Source organism: Candida tropicalis (assembly GCF_000006335.3).
Source record: "Candida tropicalis MYA-3404 genomic scaffold supercont3.4, whole genome shotgun sequence".
Taxonomy (NCBI): Eukaryota; Fungi; Ascomycota; class Pichiomycetes; order Serinales; family Debaryomycetaceae; genus Candida; species Candida tropicalis.
The window spans coordinates 1,277,402-1,293,801 of record NW_003020056.1 but is presented as its reverse complement, the minus strand read 5'-3'; the positions used below and the strand labels follow the sequence as shown (position 1 = coordinate 1,293,801).

General features: G+C 29.6%; 5 protein-coding genes across 5 annotated transcripts; 4 read left to right on the top strand and 1 right to left on the bottom strand. All coding sequences in view use genetic code 12, as the record gives it.

Annotated features, from left to right (window-relative positions):
- Positions 1-2,109: 2,109 nt before the first annotated feature.
- On the top strand, positions 2,110-3,417 carry FAD3 (Fad3p; the record flags this gene model as incomplete). The annotated part of the gene is made up of 1 exon (XM_002549240.1): positions 2,110-3,417. One exon carries the CDS (start codon positions 2,110-2,112, stop codon positions 3,415-3,417), a length of 1,308 nt encoding a protein of 435 aa, XP_002549286.1.
- A 319-nt stretch (positions 3,418-3,736) lies between these two features.
- On the top strand, positions 3,737-6,025 carry CTRG_03582 (uncharacterized protein; the record flags this gene model as incomplete). The annotated part of the gene is made up of 1 exon (XM_002549239.1): positions 3,737-6,025. One exon carries the CDS (start codon positions 3,737-3,739, stop codon positions 6,023-6,025), a length of 2,289 nt encoding a protein of 762 aa, XP_002549285.1.
- A 2,248-nt stretch (positions 6,026-8,273) lies between these two features.
- On the top strand, positions 8,274-10,634 carry CTRG_03581 (cysteine--tRNA ligase; the record flags this gene model as incomplete). Its single annotated transcript, XM_002549238.1, has 1 exon — positions 8,274-10,634. One exon carries the CDS (start codon positions 8,274-8,276, stop codon positions 10,632-10,634), a length of 2,361 nt encoding a protein of 786 aa, XP_002549284.1.
- A 205-nt stretch (positions 10,635-10,839) lies between these two features.
- Positions 10,840-11,403, top strand: SPC3 (signal peptidase complex subunit; the record flags this gene model as incomplete). Its single annotated transcript, XM_002549237.1, has 1 exon — positions 10,840-11,403. One exon carries the CDS (start codon positions 10,840-10,842, stop codon positions 11,401-11,403), a length of 564 nt encoding a protein of 187 aa, XP_002549283.1.
- Positions 11,404-11,545: 142 nt separating this feature from the next.
- On the bottom strand, positions 11,546-15,175 carry CTRG_03579 (uncharacterized protein; the record flags this gene model as incomplete). Its single annotated transcript, XM_002549236.1, has 1 exon — positions 11,546-15,175. One exon carries the CDS (start codon positions 15,173-15,175, stop codon positions 11,546-11,548), a length of 3,630 nt encoding a protein of 1,209 aa, XP_002549282.1.
- Positions 15,176-16,400: the final 1,225 nt, after the last annotated feature.

The following is a 16,400-nucleotide window of genomic DNA, read 5'->3' as shown; positions in this document are numbered from 1 at the left end:
AAACAATCAAGCAAGCAATTAAAAGTATATCTGTTATTATATCTATACACTTCTATTACCATCTTCCAATGTAAATAGTAATCCCAGTATAATGTTATCATCATTTGAAATGACTTTTAGCTACGAGTATTTAACTACACCCGGGGAAGACCTATCGTCGATCTCTATTAAATGGATAATCAAACACCTATAGGGAAACAATTGAAATTCAACTTTTCCTTCTCTTTTGTCGATCTTCATAGTCTTTGGTACGATAATTACATTTCCCAATCAAGACAATGGATCAGTGATATTCAATGAATATTTGATTCGTTGATTAAATGACAACTGAAATTCGGGATTTCAAAGAAGAATGTCGAATAAAAGGCGTGAAGTCAACAACAACAATAATATGGCTATTTGTGTGGTCAATTTAAAGTTCTAGAACTATAAGATACAAAAAAAAAATGTTGTGGTTGATTAAATTTGGTGATGATTATAGAATTTTGTGGCATCATGGAAATTTCCCAATTAGGTAATTCAACTGCAATTTTGCGAGGAGGCCACTTTTTTTTTCATTACTTTTAATTATACCGATGGTACACTCGAGAGGATTTCGAATGCTGGCTAAAATTCCTATTATTCATCAATAGCTCATACTTTGTAAAAACAATGAAAGTAGGTGTTGAACCTACTACCATTGAGAGAGGAGAGTTCATTTACGGTTTATGTGAAACTTTAGATTGAAATTACCCTTTCGATTTTAAGTGCGCAATTACTAAATTCGGATTTAATGTTCCACCACAGTAATGAAACAATAAATCGATTAACTAAATCAGGAAAAAGAAATATATCAATGGCTTTAAGAATATTTAACGAACTGTGAGGGGCACTCTATTGTTGTCTACTCAAAAAGAAACATGTTACGCATCTCTTCGTAGTTTATTTCTATTAATTTTCCTATAATACAATGCTCAGTAGGATAGATATAGATCAATATACGGCAATTCATGGCTTAAAGGAAAATGGCATCTAGGGTTTTTGGAATTTAATTCTTCAATAAATTAAAGTGTTAGCCTATTTTGGTTATTCATGTATATGATCCCCTTGTCCGTTCGTTTTCATTAAACTATTCTTTAGCCTCAGTAATTATTTAGTCATGTAATTATTTATGTACGTAAAGATTATTTCCATCATAATAACCAATGATATCTTGGCTCGTTGATTATTTTTCGAGTTATTTTTTATTTCATGCATCTGTAGACCTCATTTTCATATAATCAATTGTATAATTCAAAAATGATGAAATTTCATGTATTTTTTTAAAGGAGTTTTTTCCCGAAAAACAGAAAATAACTATACCATTACAATTGTTGATATTTTCAACTGAAATAGGATACTAACCATACCTATTCATCCCTTTCAACTCCTATTCCACTTTTAACCAATCACATGAACAAGTATAAGAGTTATGATACATTGAAAGAGACATCACCAATCGGATATCCCCCCTATAGAACCTGTTCATTTCCAACTAAAGTAAAATTCCACAATTAACTGTGATTATACTTTCTCAAAGGCTTTTGATTGTGCTGCTGATCATCTATCATCATCTGTCATCATAAAGTATAATTATAAGTTGCATTTTTTTTCTTTAACAACACGTTGCCTAATTGCTGCGAAAAACAGTGCGTGTGTGTTTTACTAAATTCCTGCATGATGTAATCATTTACTGCCACATGTACACGACACCCGTTATCCATCTCCAAACGGCTCCGAGGACCGATCCACAGCAACTGACATTATCATGATAGATATGTCTTACAACCAATGGTTTATCCATAGCAGTTATCATATTAACATAGACATGGAGATTTTATCTAATACTTAACGAGGCTATACACCACTACCGAGTCAAAATTCACCCATGTTACAGTGTATTCCTTCTTTCTCCGAGTGAAAAATTTTTCTTTCCCAAAAAAAAAAAAAAAGAAAGAAATTTCAAACTCCATCGACCTTATTCGTTAAAACCAAAAACCACACATGAACACAAAAAAAAAAAAATAAATAAAAAAATTTAGTGCCATCTTGATTTGTTCTTCTTTTTCTTATTTGGCTAAGTATTCGATAATGAGTGTTGTTGAAGCATCTTCAAGTTCTATTGCTAATGACTCTACTGGTAGTGGTAGTAGTAACGTTGTTCAAAGAGGAAATATTTCTTCATTTGCATCAACTACTGCTACTACAAATTTAACAACTATTGATACAAACGGTAATGTTTTTAAAGTTCCAGATTATTCCATTAAAGATATTTTACAAGCTATTCCAAAACATTGTTATGAAAGATCTTTGATTAGATCTTTGGGTTATGTTGTTAGAGATATCACCATGATGGTTTTAATTAGTTATGTTGGACATTCTTTTATTCCATTGGTTGATATTGAAAACCATGAAACTTTAAGTACTGTTGTTAGAGGTTCTTTATGGATGGTCCAATCTTATTTAATTGGGTTATTTGGTTTTGGTTTATGGATTTTAGCTCATGAATGTGGTCATGGTGCATTTTCAGATTATCAAAATTTAAATGATCTAATTGGTTGGGTTATACATTCTTATTTGATGGTTCCTTACTTTTCATGGAAATTTTCTCATGCTAAACATCATAAAGCAACTGGTCATTTAACTAAAGATATGGTTTTCATTCCATATACTAAAGAAGAATATTTAGAAAAGAATAAAGTTGAAAAAGTTTCTGAATTGGTTGAAGAATCTCCAATTTATTCCCTTTTAGTTTTAATTTTTCAACAATTGGGTGGTTTACAATTATATTTAGCTAATAATGCAACTGGTCAAGTTTATCCTGGTGTTTCATGGTATGCAAGATCTCATTATTCTCCAATTTCTCCAGTTTTTGATAAAAATCAATATTGGTTCATTGTTTTATCTGATATTGGTATTATTTCAACTTTAACTGTGGTTTATCAATGGTATAAAAACTTTGGTTTATTTAATATGATGATCAATTGGTTTGTTCCATGGTTATGGGTTAATCATTGGTTAGTTTTTGTTACATTTTTACAACATACTGATCCAACAATGCCTCATTATGCTGCTAACGAATGGACTTTTGCTCGTGGTGCTGCTGCTACAATTGATAGAAATTTTGGATTTGTTGGTCAACACATCTTCCATGATATTATTGAAACTCATGTTTTACATCATTATGTTTCAAGAATTCCATTTTATAATGCCAGAGAAGCTACTGAAGCTATTAAAAAAGTTATGGGTGAACATTATAGATATGAAGGAGAAAATATGTGGTTTTCTTTATGGAAATGTGTTAGAATGTGTCAATTTGTTGATGATGATAAAGAAGATGCCAAAGGTGTTTTAATGTTTAGAAATGTTAATGGTTTAGGTGTCAAACCAAAGGATTAGATTTATTTGTGTAAATAGTATGGTTTTTTTTCTTCCTTTCTTTATTTCATGATCTTATGTTTATTTGCTTATTATTTACTTTTGTTGGTTATTATTAACCTGGTTAATTAATTCTTAAATACATATTCAATTTTGCTTTCATTTGTTCGTTGATATTATATTACCATTCCCATATTTGCTAATCGACAGAATTTAATTTGTCACCGCCGATACTCTCACACACACATCAACGGAACCAATCTTCTCTCCAAAAAAAAAAAAAAAAATTTTTCAACTTTGAAAACTTCACTTCTTTTTCATCATCATCAACAACGTTACCATGGCAAGTGTTCTTCGTGGAGTTTTTAAAACTCGTGTTCCTAGAACTTTAACCATTCCAAAATTCGCCAGATCATTCAAAACAACATCTATTCGTTTTGATGAACAAGCTGTTAAACTTCCACAAACATATGAAGAAGAAAAAGTAATCATTGATGAAATTAATAAATCTTTACCAGAAGGTGATATTGAAGCTTCTAAAAGATTAAGAAATATTGGTATTTCTGCTCATATTGATTCCGGTAAAACTACTTTCACTGAACGTGTTTTATTTTATACTGGTAGAATTAAAGCCATTCATGAAGTTCGTGGTAAAGATGCCGTTGGTGCTAAAATGGATCATATGGATTTAGAAAGAGAAAAAGGTATCACTATTCAATCTGCAGCTACTTATTGTTCATGGGATAAAGATGATAAATCTTATCATTTTAATTTAATCGATACTCCTGGTCATATTGATTTCACCATTGAAGTTGAAAGAGCTTTAAGAGTTTTAGATGGGGCTGTTTTAGTTGTTTGTGCAGTTGCTGGGGTTCAATCTCAAACTGTTACTGTTGATCGTCAAATGCGTAGATATAATGTTCCAAGAGTTACTTTTATTAATAAAATGGATCGTATGGGTGCCAATCCATGGAGAGCTATTGAACAAATTAATACTAAATTGAAAATCCCAGCTGCTGCTATTCAAGTTCCAATCGGTGCTGAAGATAATTTGCAAGGGGTTGTTAATATTATTGATCGTGTTGCTTTGTATAACGATGGTGCTCAAGGGGAAATCATTAGAAAAGACGAAATCCCTGAAGATTTGAAAGAATTGGTTGAAGAGAAGAGAGCATTATTGATTGAAACTTTAGCTGATGTTGATGAAGAAATGGCTGATATTTATTTAGAAGGTGAAGAACCAACTGTTGAACAAATTAAAGGTGCCATTAGACGTGCCACTATTGGTAGAAAATTCACTCCTGTTTTAATGGGTTCTGCTTTAGCTAATAGAGGTATTCAGCAAGTTTTGGATTCTGTTGTTGATTATTTACCACAACCAAATGAAATTTTAAACACTGGGTTGGAATTACAAAAAGATGGTTCTGAAAAACCAGTTCATTTAACACCTTCTTCTTCTGAACCATTTGTTGGTTTAGCATTTAAATTAGAAGAAGGTCCATATGGTCAATTAACTTATATTAGAGTTTATCAAGGTAAATTAAAAAAAGGGGCTTATATGACTCATGTTAAATCAGGTAAGAAAGTTAAAGTTTCAAGATTAGTGAGAATGCATTCTAACGATATGGAAGATGTTGCTGAAGTTGGAGCTGGTGAAATTTGTGCTACTTTTGGTATTGATTGTGCTTCTGGAGATACATTTATTGGCCAAGGTGCACAACAAGAAATTACCATGAGCTCAATGTTTGTTCCAGAAGCTGTTATTTCATTATCTATTGCTCCAAAAACTAAAGATAATGGTGCATTTTCAAAAGCAATGAATCGTTTCCAAAAAGAAGATCCTACATTTAGAGTTCATTTTGATAATGAATCTAAAGAAACTATTATTTCCGGTATGGGTGAATTACATTTAGAAATTTATGTTGAAAGAATTAAACGTGAATACGGTGTTGATTGTGTTACTGGTAAACCACAAGTTTCTTATCGTGAAGCCATTACTGTTCCAACCACATTTGATTACACTCACAAGAAACAATCTGGTGGTGCCGGTCAATATGGTAGAGTTATTGGTGAATTTAAGCCATTAGAAAGTGAAAATAAATTTGAAACTCAAATTGTTGGAGGTAAGATTCCTGAAAAATTCTTGTTTGCATGTAACAAAGGATTTGAAGATTGTTTAGAAAAGGGTCCATTAATTGGTCATAAAGTTTTAGGTGCTCATATGATTATTAATGATGGTCAAACCCATGTTGTTGATTCTTCTGAAATGTCATTTAGAACTGCTACTCAAGGTGCATTTAGACAAGCTTTCTTGAATGCACAACCAGTCATCTTAGAACCAATTATGTCTGTTGAAGTCACTGCACCAAATGAATTCCAAGGTTCAGTTGTTGGTTTAATTAATAAATTAGGTGGTATGATTAATGATACTGTTAATGGTCCTGATGATTTTACTGTTACTGCTGAATGTTCATTGAATTCAATGTTTGGTTTCTCTACTTCATTAAGAGCTTCTACTCAAGGTAAAGGTGAATTCTCTTTGGAATTCCTTAAATATTCCCCAACTGCTCCACAAGTTCAAAAACAATTGATTGCAGATTATGAAAAAGCACAAGCTGCTAAGAAATAATTTTGCCGTTAAAAAAAAGAGTATTTCTTGTAAATAGATCATAAAAATACTTGATATTAGAATATATATTCCTTTCAAATATGAATTACCGTTCTACTATCAGGGTACTTTGTAAATTTTTTTTTATAATATTATAATATATATATATAGATTTATTATATATAGGGGAAAAGTATGGTTCGATAATGAAAGATGATGATGATGATATCCTATATAAAGGAAAAGGTTGAATGATAATTATGTAGTATTGTAGATGACGTAAACATTAATAAACCAAACAAAATAAAAAAATAAAAAAAAAATTAATCAAATATACCCTTAAGTTACTAATACACAAGTGAGTTTCTTTCTTTTCTCTTTTTTAATTTGAATTGGTTTCTCTTTAAATTTATTTATATTAAAAAAACAATAACCATTTGAACTAAATTTAAGCTTTAACTAAGGCTTTTTTAGTAGCGTATCTTCTTTGTTTTTTCAAAACCAAAACTTGGAATCTTTCGAAATCAGACAATTGAGCTCTTCTTTCCTTGTTAGCCAATTTTTTAGCCCAAGCAGAAGCAGCCCATTTGGCATCAATATCAGCAGCAGCCCATTTCTTAGCAACAGTGGCAGTCTTAGCACCTCTTGGCAAGTTTGGTAAAACAATTGGGGTAAGAACAACTTTAGCTAAAGCAATAGATTGTCTTTGGAATTTTGGTCCATCAACCAAAGCCTAGAAAAATAAAATGTTAGTATTCTATGTTATTCAAATTATCAATATTATAAGATTTAGAGTGGTAATCAAATAAAGTGATTGCTTCACATAAAATTTGTGATGGTTTGGTAATGTGGTTGATATATTATCATTCTCGAGTTTATAGTAATTCCTCATGCTCCATACTAGGTATTCCTTTCATAATATTCTGGATTATTCATATCTTTACTATTACTATTCTCCCTCTTTCATTCCTTTTATGTTTTCCATATCATTTATTTAATTAATCACTCATAAATCCCATCAAAGTTCATATTCCTTGACATACTCTTTTTTGATCAATAATTTCAACAATGGTGGCCAAATCTTTGTTGTTAACTAAAACAACACGACCGACTTCAACGAATCTCCAGTTGGCAGCTTTAACGGTAGAAGACATCTTTGATTATTATATGTGGTTACTGATATACTTAAAACAGAAACTGAAAGTTTTTTTTTTTTTCAAAGTAGAATTTTTTTTTCCTTCGGTATAGTTGAAAATTGAAACTGCGTGAGTGAGAGAGAGAGAGAGTGTGTGTGTGTGTGCCAGGGCGAGAAACTCACTGGAGCTACCGCCATCTCCTATGCCGAACTGGTCCCAGTGCGTGTCCAGCAAGTGTGGGTAGTGCGCAGTGTACAAAAGAACGCGCACTGAGCATTCAACGTTTATTAGCACTGGGAGTATTACACTAAATCACACCAGAAAAAACAATTGTCTGCAGGATGTGTCGATTAATCCAAATATTTTTGAATTGATATCCACGTGATAGGGTTACAACCCTAACCTCGCGTCTTGAATTAAAAGCTAAATAATTTTTTTGAGTTGGTTGTCTCGATGAGTATAAAGATCAACACTTTCTTTTCTTAAATAATCAACAACTATTGTTTCTTTCTGGATTTCAATCAATAAGCAAAAGTGTATGTTTAAACCATTTCAAAACAAATGAATCATGATTAAATCAAAAAGATGACTTATAATTTGCGTTCTAGAATATTGAATTCGAAACACGCCTAGTTTCATTAAGGATTCGGTATAATATGCGACCAATTTAAATGCCTGATTTTTTTATTATGATTAGTTAATACTATTATCATTTGTATTTACATTTATACTAACTGTTAATTCAAGATTTTGGTTATTTTACAAAGTGAACTTCTGGTGAGAGCCAATGTGTTTCTTTTCAAAGAACCATGGTCACTTTTGTTAAATAGTTACTACAAAATACATAATATTAATTATTGACAATGAAACTCATTGACTATATGGTCAATTGCACTTGTAGAATTATCTCTACTGTTGTAGATACCTAAGTAATGAAACTATTGACATTGTCTCTTTTGAATACAATAGATAACCACGTGACGTCTTCATCACGAGTCAATTTAAAATTTTTTTTTTTTTTTTTTTGATTTTATGAGTAAGAAAAAATTATCCACATCTCGTATTCCCACCCAAAACACCCAGTTTAAGAACAACAAACACACTTGTTCTTCTTTCTTTTTCTTTCTTGTTTTATGAGATTTTTAAGATCATTGATTACAAGAAGATTATTCAGAATGTCATCTACATCTCCATCACCAGCTCCATCAAGTGTTAAAAAACCAACTGTTAAACAACCAGAATGGTTTGAACCAGAAAATAAAGATAATCAAAAACCAACACTTAAATTATATAATTCCTTAACTCGTTCCAAGAATGAATTTCATCCAATTAAACCAGGTCAAATCACTTGGTATTCTTGTGGTCCAACCGTTTATGATCATTCTCATATGGGACATGCTAGAAATTATGTATCTACTGATATAAGTAGAAGAATTTTACAAGATTATTTTGGATATCATATTAATTTCATTCAAAATGTTACTGATATTGATGATAAAATTATTATTGCTGCACGTCAACAATATTTATTTGAAGAAAAATTGACTAATCAATATAAAGATATCAATGATGATTTAAAATTAAAATCAAAAGAATATTTGAAATTTTATGTTGAAAAAAATTTACCTGAATTTAATGGTGATTTAGAAAAAGATTTCATTAATTGGACTAATAATGGTATTCCAAATATGGCTGAACTTGTTAAAGAAAAACCAAAATTACCAATGTTTATTAAAGCTGCTAAATTAGCCCATGAAACTATTTACAATTCTAATAAAATTAATTCAATTGATGAATATTTAACTAAAATTAAAGATGTTGCTATGCCACATTTAGATAAAGAATTTGGAGCTACTGTCACTGATCCACAAATTTTTAAGAAATTACCATCATATTGGGAAAAAAGATATAATGAAGATATGGCAAGATTAAATGTTTTACCACCTTCAATTACTACTAGAGTTTCTGAATATGTTCCAGATATTATTGAATTTGTTGATAAAATCATTGAAAATGGTTATGCTTATGCCACTGAAGATGGATCTGTTTATTTTGATACTGTTAAATATGAACATTCTAAACATGAATATGCTAAATTACAACCATGGAGTAAAGGTGATTTAAGTTTAATTAATGATGGTGAAGGTTCATTAAGTACTGGTAATACTAAACGTAGTTCTGCTGATTTTGCATTATGGAAAGCTTCAAAACCAGGTGAACCATCATGGGATTCTAAATGGGGTAAAGGTAGACCAGGTTGGCATATTGAATGTTCAGTAATGGCCTCTGATATTGGTGGAGAAACTTTAGATATTCATTCTGGTGGTATTGATTTATGTTTCCCTCATCATGACAATGAATTGGCTCAATCTGAAGCATATTTTGATAATAAACAATGGATTAATTATTTTATGCATAATGGTCATTTACATATCCAAGGTCAAAAAATGTCTAAATCTTTGAAAAATTTCATCACTATTGATGAAGCTTTGAAAGATTTCTCTGCTAGACAATTAAGATTAGTATTTGCATTAAATCCATGGGAAAAACCTTTAGATTTTAAAGATTCTTTAATTCATGAAGTCAAATCTATTGAAGCTACATTTTCTAAATTTTTCACCAATATTCGTGCATTGAATTCCGATTATAAACATAAAGTTGATAATGGAGAATATGTTAGTAGAAAAATTGGTGATGTTGAAAAACAATTATATAAAGATTTAGCTAATGCTAGTGAAGAAGTTGATATTGCATTTAATGATAATTTATCTAGTGGACAAGCAATTAGAGTTTTACAAGATTTAGTATCAAAAGCAAATACTTATATTCAATTGACTTCATCAGGTAATCCAGAATTAAGAATTGAAGTATTAATTCTGATTACTCATTGGATTGTTAAAATTTTGGATATTTTAGGATTTGAAATTAGATCAGATAAATTAGGATGGATTGATGATGCTGAACAATCAACTAATGGATCAGGAGCAAGTACTGAAGATATTGCTTTACCTTATGTTAAAGCATTGGCACAATTTAGAGATTCAGTACGTAATTTAGCTATTAATAAAGCAGAATTAACTGAATTTTTAAAAGCTTCTGATGCAATTAGATCACAATTGGTTAATTTGGGAGTTTCATTAGATGATAGACCAGATGGTACTTCCTTAGTTAAATTTTTAAATGCTCAAGAGAAGCAAAATTTAATTGATCAACAAGAAGCTAAAATTAAATTAGCTGCTGAAAAGGAAAAGAAGAAAAAGGAACAAGCTGCTATTAATGCTAAAAAACAAGCTGAAAAAGAAGCTAAAATGAAGATTAATCCTGCTGATATGTTTAAAGATAAGGCATTATATTCAGAATGGGATGAACAAGGATTACCTACTAAAGATGTCAAAGGTGAAGAAGTTAGTAAAAGTATGAGAAAGAAATTGACTAAACAATATCAACAACAAGAGAAATTATACAATGAATATTTGAAATCTCTTGAAAAGTAATTCACTGTTTATAGTAATTTATAGATAGTCGTGTGCGGTACAATATAAATGTATGTGCGAATGTGTGCGTGCAAAAACCAAAATCTGTTTGAAAAGTTCGAACACGTAGAATCAAAAAAAAAAAAATAGCTGCCACCACCAACAACAATAACACCACAAGAAGGACTAGGAGTAGAAGTAGGAGTAGGAGTAAGACAGAGCAACAATGTTTAATTTGTCATCAAGAGTTCAAGCTGCTGGGAATCAGGCATTGACTTCCTCAATTGTCATCACGGGAATAGTTATTTTATTAACTTTATTACAATTATATAAAGATAATGTATGGTCACTTGATACCACAACAATTGGAAATATTAAACCAACAGCAACAATTAAACATTCATTTCAATATGGATCAATAAATAGAAAACCAAAAGAAAATAGTAAGATTCAATTTGATTTATCAACTGATTTGAGTCCATTATTTAATTGGAATACAAAACAAATTTTCATTTATTTAACTGCTGAATATCCTGGTAAAAGTGATGAATCATCAAATAAAGTAACATATTGGGATAAAATTATAACTAATAAAAAAGATTCAATTTTAAATTTGAAAAATCAAAGAAGTAAATATTCTATTTGGGATATTGAAAAATCTTTTAGAAATAGAAATGCAACTGTTAAATTAGAATGGAATATTCAACCTTATATAGGTCCTTTAATTTATGGTGAAACTAAAGGTATTGATACTTTTCAATTTGCTGATATTAAAAAGAAAACTTCATGATTTCAATGTATACAATAATATGTATTTAATTCTTCTCTTTTTTTTTGAAGAATAACTATGTACAGTAAGAATTAATACATATTTATATATATATATATAGCTATGTGGATACACGTGATTTTTGATTTTTTAAGATGCAATATTAGAATTCTTCTTCTTCTTCTTCTTGAGTAGTAGTTGAAGAAGATTCTTGAGCGGTTGGTTTACCAATGTACAATTGATATTTTGAATCCAATAAAGTACGTTTCAAATAATTATTAGCATCTAAATATTTTGAACTTTGATGTAAAATATATTCATTAACAATATCTTCAAAATTTTGTAAACGATAAATGATTTCTCGATTAGTTTCATTCAATGTAAAATCTATAGTTTTAGGATACTTTTCTCTTAATAATTTAAATACCTTTGGATGTTGATTTCGATATTCTTGAAGTACATCAGATAATAAATCTCTCAATAATGGTGTCAATGATATAAATTTTTGAGGAATTCGTTGAGGATTGAAATATTCTAAAAATTTATGTTGATTCATTGTTCTTGAATGATATTGATCAGAACTAACATTGAATAATCTACCTGATGGACTTCGAAGAAAATCTTTAATTGTACTATTGTTGATATCTTTTTTAACTTCATCTAGACTTTGAATATAATAATAATCATTCAATACTTTATAAGTATCCATTATTCCTTGTTCTTGTCCTTTATAAGTATTTGCCAAATGATTCAAACAAAGTTTATAACATAATTTCTTCTCCATGTAAAACTTACTTTGGTCGATACTTCCTTGAATTAAATATTTCTCAATAATTGCTAAAACTTGGTTCAAATTTCTAAAATCTGGATATCTAAGAAAATAGGTGAATAATGTAATATAATCATCATTTGAGAATTTAACTCCAAGTAACATGTAATCCAATATTTTCAATTCATCAATAGATTTATAATCTTCTATTTCATCCAAAATTTCAAATTTTTCAAATAATAATTTCCCACAAGTATCTGCTAAATCATATGGTATAGCTGGATTATCAATTGGAGATTCTTCAACATATTTATCAATCAAACTTTTAGTTTTTTGAAGTTCTTTAGATAATGCCACTTCACTAACATCACTAACTTGTCGAAGTCCTTCAAAAAATATACAATGTAATTTAAAACTAATATTCTTACCCAATTTCAGATAAATATTTCGAACAAAATCTAAAAATACTTTTGCACCCTTTTCAGGACCAACAACAGAAAGATAATTAACAATCATTCTTGCCAAATAAATAACATCATCGGCTAAATTTAATTCATCAATTCTTTCTCTTTCATTTATTAATCCATAATATCCTTGAATTTGATAAATTAAACTTGTTGAATTTTTAAATGATCTTGGTGTCGTTTGATATGCACTTCCTGATCGTCTATCTAAATTTAAGACAGCTTCAACAACAATTTCATAAGTTCTTGCTGTCATATGTATTTTCCTTTCATTCATTCTTTGAAATACTGATATAACTTTTGAAAATCGGAAATTTTCAACTAATGTTCGTAATTGTTGAAGATATAATTTTTCACTTTTCAAATCAGCAAGTTTTGCCTTTTGAAATAATCTTCCTGGAATTCTTGGAGTTTTAATATAATTATAATAAGTCATTAAATCACAAATAATTGAAACTCCTCCTTCACTATTGAATACATGTTCATTTGTTTCTAAAGCATTTCTGGCAATAAAAGTAATCTTTTTGTAGAGATACAATTCTGTATCTCTATCAGGACAACGTTTTAACCAATTTATATAATTCTTCAATTGCTGAGCCCATATTTCCATATCTGAGAATGGTATTTTAGATTTCCCATGTGCTTCATATGATGTAGCCTCGGCTTTTTCAAATAAATCAAGCTTAGAATAAACAGATATTAATCCAGAATAGTATTCTGTACTTTCTTTATTATAACTTTCAACTAATGATCGAAGCTTTTCAATGGATTTCAAAGAATATGAATCTAGGAATGAATGAAATACTTTATTTAAAGTATCCCCATTTACAATGGTAAATTCTTCATGTTTTTCTCTTTCAAGATATTTTTCAATACATTCCAAGATTGAATCAATTTTCTTTTCATGAATCAACAGTTCAATAACCAATGGGAATAAATTTTGAACACCTTCTGGATCAGCTTTACCTGTTTTAGCCTTGATTATGTAATCTTCAAATAATTCCACAACTTTATCTTGATCATGAATTCTTGATTTAGCCCTCATTAAAGATGCCATGACAGTAGCACTTAATTTCAATTTTCTCCAATCTAATTGATCAAATAATCTTTGCATTTCATCATCTGCTTTTAAAGCATCTAAACTTTGCATGACAATACCATAATGAACAGTTAATGGTAAATCACCTTTACCATACATACTTTCAAATCTTTTCTGTAAAGTATTCCAATCTTTTAATTTTCGACATAATTCAAGTAATACAGTTTCTTGATGACCTTCATTACCATCATGTAAATCTTTATTAGTTCGATATAATTCATGAATTTTTTCAATATCAAATTTAAAACATGCTTTTAATGCTAATGTTAAATCATCAACAAATAAAACTTCGTTTCTTGGTAATGATCGAAGTCTAATTTGAGATTCTTTAAATGTGAAATATTGATAAGTTAAATATGGAGATTTTTTAATTATAGTTCTCATAATTGCCGTTATGAAATAATAACTATTCTTCATACCATATTCTTTTGAAACAACTCTAACAAGATCTTGTAAAAAAACTTCAACATTGATTCTACCATTATAAACACCAATTAATGGTAAAATATCATCATATGGAGTACCATTTCTTGAATTTACAAACCATTCATCACCATTTTCAACTAAATTGGACCAAGAAATGAATTGTTTGGTATATTGCATTCTTTGTTCATATGAATTTTTCTCATATGTGATAGCATTAATAGGATTTAATACTGACTTGACTACCCATTTGATGATATCTCTTTTCATGGTTATATCTTTTTTTGGGTTCAATAGATATTCTTCAATTAATTGTGAATTATAAATTATTATATCATTTTTTATAATATGTGGTTGTATAACTTGAATTATTTCATCGAGTTTACCTTGATTCTTTGAAATTAATAATTGTGGTTTAATTAATTTTTCATATAAATCATATCTTCCCGTATGAATTAAAACTTCAATTAATTTACTTCTTCTTTCAAATAATAATTTTTGTAAATTCAATCTACTTTCACTTGATTCAATAGTATTATTAAATAAAGCATCCCAAAATTCTTGTAAAAATTCAAATCCGTTTCTCATTTCATATAAAACTTCAATTAATCGATCATATATATCAATAATTGAAATGATTTGTTCTTGTTCAAATTCAGAATTGCATCGTAGAAGATTGATAAAATCCTCTTTTGATCCTTCAACTGGTGGTTTTATTCCAACATTTTTCCCAATTGTTTCAACATTATTGTCTTCAAATATCCAATTATTTACTTGACGATATCGATGACCTAAAAAACTAGCCATGAAAAGTTTTGTAGGTGCCTTTGAATAATTGAAACTAGCATAGAACCTTTTTGATATTAAAGTGGTACATTTTATACTAGGTAATAGCCTATGAGTATGCTGTTGTTGTTGTTGCTGCTGCTGCTGTTGCTGCTGCTGCTGTTGTAGTCTTTTAGTTGAAGATGAATATGGGTATGGGGTTTGAAAATTTGGAAATAGTCTCGGTAGACTTGATTGAGTTTTCCGTATCATTTAGTCAATGGATTGTTGTACGACTGAATAATAATGCAAAATGAAGGATAATTAACCCACTGGTGTTAATATGTACAAGTGTAAATATAAATACAACAAAAGAAAGGATGTCAGTACGGGTTATGGTTGTTCTTCTTGTAGTTGGATGGTGATTGATTGATAGTTTGAAAATTTTCCTTCATCTTAATTCGCGAAAGTCAAATCGGTTTGAGTTGCGCGCACGAAATTTTTCACTTCGAGGCAGAAAGCAAAAAGCAAGATGGAAAGAGATTTGGGGCGACGCTCGACGGAAAATTAAGAATGCTGGGGCGATGCTCGACGCAGAGATCATGTCGTACGATTTTTTTTTTTTTTGGCCAATCTTACATCGAAATTATAGATTTACTTCATTTAGCAATAGATGGATTGTTTATTACTAGTGTACTACTTATTAAAGAAAAGATTCAAACTTATCATCTTCATTCAGTCTATTGCAAGTTTCAGAGTCATTAAATCAGTTTTTTGTTTATGTAGTCAGTGAAGCAGAAACTTCTCGTACAGTGTGAATATTAAAAAAATCATCATAAAAATGCAATTATTTAGACTGAAGTTAGATTATAGATAAATCTTCTTCTTGTTAAATCATTGATTCAAACCTACTAAAATTCAATTAAATAATGAAAAAAAAAATTCAACTATTTGTTATAAATTGTTAGTTTCCTCCAAAAGGTTCATGTAATCAAATTATTCTTCTCAATGGATTATTTTTTGATAAAAGAAATCAGTGAAACGACCTATCATCAACTCTTACCAATCAACGCCTTCAAAAAAAAGTACACCAGAAGACGCGACTCCTCTTTCTTATTTGTACAAAAAGAGGGACTGGTAAAGGTAATTATGTCCGCCCGGTCGAGTGAATCATCAAATAAAACTACCAAAAAAAGAAACATCCCATAAAACAAGAATATCAACAGTTGAATGAAAAAAACATACCTGAAATAAGTTAGTATAAATGAATTCTTTCTGCTTAAACAGCCCAAGTAATCATAAATACAATACAATAGTAATAATAATAAATTATCAGTGGCTCATACAAGGCTGAAACTTAACGATAATGCGGTTGTCAACCCGGGTTATTCAGTTGGAACAATTGGTATAAAATGCAAATAATCATCGCCAAATCTATTATTATTCGTATCATTTCATTTGGGAAAGGAGGTGGATAATGAGTAGAAGAAACATACCT